The following is a 5,076-nucleotide window of genomic DNA, read 5'->3' as shown; positions in this document are numbered from 1 at the left end:
GGTATTAACTTCTATAAAAAATAAAAACTCAGCCGGGGAGGATGGCCTATCTGCCAAAATACTCCTGAACATGCCGGACATCTCTCTGAGTGTCCTTGTTGAAGCTATAAATGCATCATGGGTTATGGGCACCTTTCCCGCTTGCCTAAAATCTGCTAAGGTTATCCCAATTCATAAGACGGGCAGCCTCGCTGAACCATCAAACTTTAGACCAATATCCCTTCTGTCCACACTTTCAAAGATTATTGAAAAATTGGTTAAAAAACGTGTGATGTCTTATTTAAAATCAAAGATTATTCTTAGTGGTTCTCAGTTTGGCTTTCAAGAAAATAAAAACACAAATGACGCAATGTTTAACTTTATGAGTGATGTCTACTGTCAGATTAACGGTGGTGGAGTTTCCGCTGCTGTGTTTTGTGACTTGTCGAAAGCCTTCGACTGCGTCAGTCACGAGGTTCTGCTGCGGAAGCTCTTCCACTATGGTTTTAGGGGCTTGGCGGCGAGTTGGTTTTGTTCATATCTAAAGGGTCGTCGTCAGAGAGTGTGTGTGGGGTCGGAGTATTCTGAATATCAATCTGTTGCCTGGGGAGTACCTCAAGGGTCGGTACTGGGACCAATACTTTTTCTCCTATATATTAATGACCTCTCCGACTTAATATCCAGGGAAAATTCACGCTCTTTGCTGACGACACCACCGTTCTCTGGCATGGGTATGATACCGACTCTTTGAGAATAGCCATGTTGGCTGATCTTCAACTTATATATGAGTGGTTCAGGACAAATTTACTATCATTAAATCCAGAGAAGACCAAACTAATTTGTTTTACAAATAATCGTAGTCTTGATAATATTCTTATTGCTAACTGCCCTGTCCCGCCTTATTCTAACAATAAGTTTTTGGGTCTGGTGATTGACAAGGAACTTAAGTTTGAAGACCATATACGGAGTCTCAGCAATAGCGTTTCTGCGGGTTGTTTTGCTGTTAGGGTGACCTGTCGGGAGCTTGGCATGGGGATTGGGAGAGCCGTGTACTTTTCCCTGATTGAGTCCCATCTCAGGTATGGTGTCTGCTTTTGGGGTAGTGCAAGCAACTATCTTCTACAGATGTTGTTTGTTCTACAGAAACGTGCTGTGCGTTATATATGCGGGATATCACCTAGGGAATCATGCCGACCATATTTTATCAGGGAGGGCATTCTTACAATCTACTGCCTATACATACAGGAGGTGGCATGCCTTGGTAAAGAGATCAATTTTTTATGAAGGTATAAAAATCTTTAACTACCTACCAGAAGACATTAGAGAGGCAAAATCTCTCATCAAATTTAAGTTTCTCTTGAGGAGATTTCTGAGTGGTCGAGCTTATTACTCTGTGGCTGAATATTTCAACGACAATCAGATTTTAATTAATTAAGGGAGACCTAGCTCTTTTCCTAAACTGTTTGTTTTAAATGTTTTTCTTTTTTTAACCCTAGATGTTGAACTGTACTTAGTTAAGAAAAGTTAGATATAGTTGATTTTATTAATTAAAAAAAAAAAATGTAAATTTTAACTGTTTAACTTTGATCTGACATTGTAACTTGTATTTTTAAATATAATTTTAACCTTGTAACTCTGTCTCTTTAGGATTAGGTGAAGCTTTGTTTATAACAATTTTTTGTTCAAACAATAAAGCATATTTGAATTTGAATTAGGTTAGTTGGAATATTGGTAAATAAGGACACCACATCTAGCAAAATCAGAATATGACTTGGGGGTATAATGAAATTCTGTATATAATATGTGTATGGGGTATAATAAGTGTTGAGACTAATTCAAAAGAATTTTTGATATACCTTTCATTTTTCTCAAAAGCATGCTGTAATAAATTAGCAAAATATTTAGGGAGATTATTTAGCAGAGAGCCTACAAAACTAACTATAGGCAGAAGTGGATGGTTTTTTTTGTAAGAAAATACATTTTAGGGAAAACACCATTTGTGCGTTTTAGTTTTTTTATTATTTGAAAATTAGATCTTGGATGTTATTTCAACTAATTCATTTAATTAAATTTGAATATTAATTGTAGGATCTTTAGGAAGGGAAATATAAGTGTTATTGTCTGCTAAAACCAAATTTGCTTTTGTTAAAAAATCATCATTTGTTAAAGCAACAGTAGTATTTCCTTTATCTGCTATTGTAATTATTATATTAGGGAATTAGGGTGTTCTTCTAAAAAACATTTGTTTTTTTAACTTTATTAGTTAAAATTTTATCTGAATTATGGGTAACACAACAACTATTATTTTGGTGGTTTGTTATGATATTAATAAGTTTATTTCTATTCTCAATTTTCAAATTTGCATCACTAACTTGGTCTAAAATATATTCATCATTTGTTGTATAAGAAATATTGAACTTCTTGCCAAGACTTAAAATATATTGCACCTGATCAGGAAACTCAGTAAATGTTAAATTAACAAACCATTTTTTATTAAAATATTGTTATTTTCACCATATATTAGTTTAAAACTAAAACTCAAACAAATTAATAAACTAAATCTCTTGTGCTGAAAGAATCTCTTGTGTGAATGAAAGATATATTAAGTTTTATGTTATAATATTTGAAAGTTCAAGAAAAAAAAAACACTAATTATGTTATAATTTAAATAAGCACCAATTACTTCCATTTCAGTGCCCTGAGGATGTCCTAATATAAGCCAAAATGTTGATAGTATTAAAATCTAAAACCAAAGTTTTATTTCACCCCAGATCCAACTCACTAAGCAAGAAGCATAAAATAAATAATGTGTTTCAAAGAAAGTGTTTTTATAGTACTTATCAATGCAAAGTGGCAAAACAAATTAAAAAAAAATACCAGTCAAAAATAAGTTATAACACATACAGGATGTTTGGTGCATCATGTGCCAAACTGAATTCAGTGATTGGGGAATTTGGCTACCTCTTCAGCCCTCATAAAAAAATCTTGCTCAAACAGATTTTTTTATACTGGGTTTTAATGGTTTTGAGTGAACATTTATTTAAAAAACATTCAAAATTTAAAAGTTGTTAACTTTTACTAAATTTTATTTTCGACCTTTTATTTGCAATGTTTAACGCTTCTTTTGAAACTAAAATTACCCGCCAACGACATCTAAGCTTAAACGTCAACTTTCGGTTTAAATTAAAAAAAAACTAAAAGTGATCATGATCTCCCAATTTTTTTAAAAACATCTCTAGTCTGTTTCCATTCCAATGATGTGCAATATGTCTTGTAATTGGTAACATAACTAATTTTCAAATTTACTAAACATCTCTCAGTCGCAATTTTCTAATATTCAACAGGTGAATAAAAACAAGTTTTTGTCTTAATCAGCGATTCAAAGCAGGGAAAATGACATTAAAAAACAAAAATAGCCTTTTAAACATTTATTTCATCATTTACAAATCCTGCTCAAATTGTTCACCTCTGTTTCGAATGCAGGCCCGACATCTTTGTCGTATTTCTACAGTTGTAGTCCGAAGTCCATTACATGGCGCAGTAGCCATGTAATCTTATTTTTTAGTTGAGACATCATTGCCTCTGCTGTCTAACGTGTGTGCTAGATTTCTGTACTCCACGATTCTTTCATTCGGTTGTATTTTCTCGTTAAGTTTTGTTGTTTTTTGTTACGTTTTATTAAGTTTCTGTTATTTTTAAACTTTGTTGACTATTTCGTTGTTGCAATGGCGACATACTCTAACGAAGAATATGCGGATATCATAATGATTTATGGTGAGGCCCGTGGTGTCGCTCGTGCAGCGCAACGGCTTTACCACGAACGCTTTCCTGGTCGACGATTGCCTGGCCGCAGAGTTTTCCCAGACACATACCGGCGATTACGCGAGACTGGGAGTGTCACTCTCCGTGAACCAAGGGGACATGTTGTGCGACATAATGTTGAAGTGGACGAAAGAATACTGGCATTATTTGAAGAAGAGGACACAAGAAGCATTAGAGATGTGGCGGCACAACTTAATATTTCAATATGGAAAGTGTGGAAGGTCCTTCGACAAAACGAAAAATATCCATTCCACGTGACTCCTGTTCAAGGTACGTAGTTTACGTAGTTATTTGACATTACCTTTGTTTAGCAGGTAATGAAAATTATGACGTCACTTTTAGCAATTTAATGGATATTATGTTATGACATGACACACTTGAAAATCTTTTAGTGCAATGATTTACTGCTCCAGAGGAATTAAAATGATTTTTGTTTGTTGCAGGTCTTGAGGGTGGTGACTTTGACAGACGAGTTCACTTTTGTCGGTTTTTGTTACACACAGATGTGGAAAATCCTGATTTTTTAAAAAGAATACTGTGGACGGACGAATCTAAATTTACCAGAGAAGGGATTTTTAACTTACACAACTTGCACCACTGGGCACCGAAACAGGAAAACCCACATGCCAAAAGACAAAACTCTTTTCAATATCGATTCAGTGTGAACGTTTGGGCAGGAGTGATTGGGAATCAGGTAATTGGACCACATTACCTACCCGATAACCTCAATGGCGATAATTATTTAGAGTTCCTGCAAAATGATCTGCCGGAATTATTGGCCGAGGTGCCCGTGTTTAATGAAGATGTGCCATATTGCATGGCCGCCACGTTCCCCAGGCTTAACTACAATAGATTTTTATGTCTGGGGACGTGCCAAAGAGCTGGTATATGCCATAGAAGTTCCAACGAGGGAGGTACTGATACAACGCATAGAAGCAGCCTTTAATACAATCAAAAACGAAATACGACTTCGGACTACAACTGTAGAAATACGACAAAGATGTCGGGCCTGCATTCGAAACAGAGGTGAACAATTTGAGCAGGATTTGTAAATGATGAAATAAATGTTTAAAAGGCTATTTTTGTTTTTTAATGTCATTTTCCCTGCTTTGAATCGCTGATTAAGACAAAACTTGTTTTTATTCACCTGTTGAATATTAGAAAATTGCGATTATGTTTAGTAAATTTGAAAATTAGTCATGTTACCAATTACTTTTTATGACATATTGCACATCATTAGAATGGAAACAGACTAGAGATGTTTTTAAAAAAATT

General features: G+C 34.7%; 1 protein-coding gene across 1 annotated transcript; it reads left to right on the top strand.

Moving 5' to 3' along the window:
• Positions 1 to 3,460: 3,460 nt before the first annotated feature.
• Positions 3,461 to 4,870, top strand: LOC126736473 (uncharacterized). The gene is made up of 3 exons (XM_050440853.1): positions 3,461 to 4,071; positions 4,245 to 4,495; positions 4,548 to 4,870. The coding sequence occupies exons 1-3, from the start codon at positions 3,705 to 3,707 to the stop codon at positions 4,851 to 4,853; spliced, it is 924 nt and encodes a 307-aa protein (XP_050296810.1). The 5' UTR covers positions 3,461 to 3,704; the 3' UTR covers positions 4,854 to 4,870.
• The last annotated feature ends 206 nt before the right edge of the window (positions 4,871 to 5,076 follow it).

This window comes from Anthonomus grandis, chromosome 5, assembly GCF_022605725.1.
Source record: "Anthonomus grandis grandis chromosome 5, icAntGran1.3, whole genome shotgun sequence".
Classification (NCBI taxonomy): domain Eukaryota; kingdom Metazoa; phylum Arthropoda; class Insecta; order Coleoptera; family Curculionidae; genus Anthonomus; species Anthonomus grandis.
This window is presented reverse-complemented; position numbering and strand designations above follow the sequence as displayed.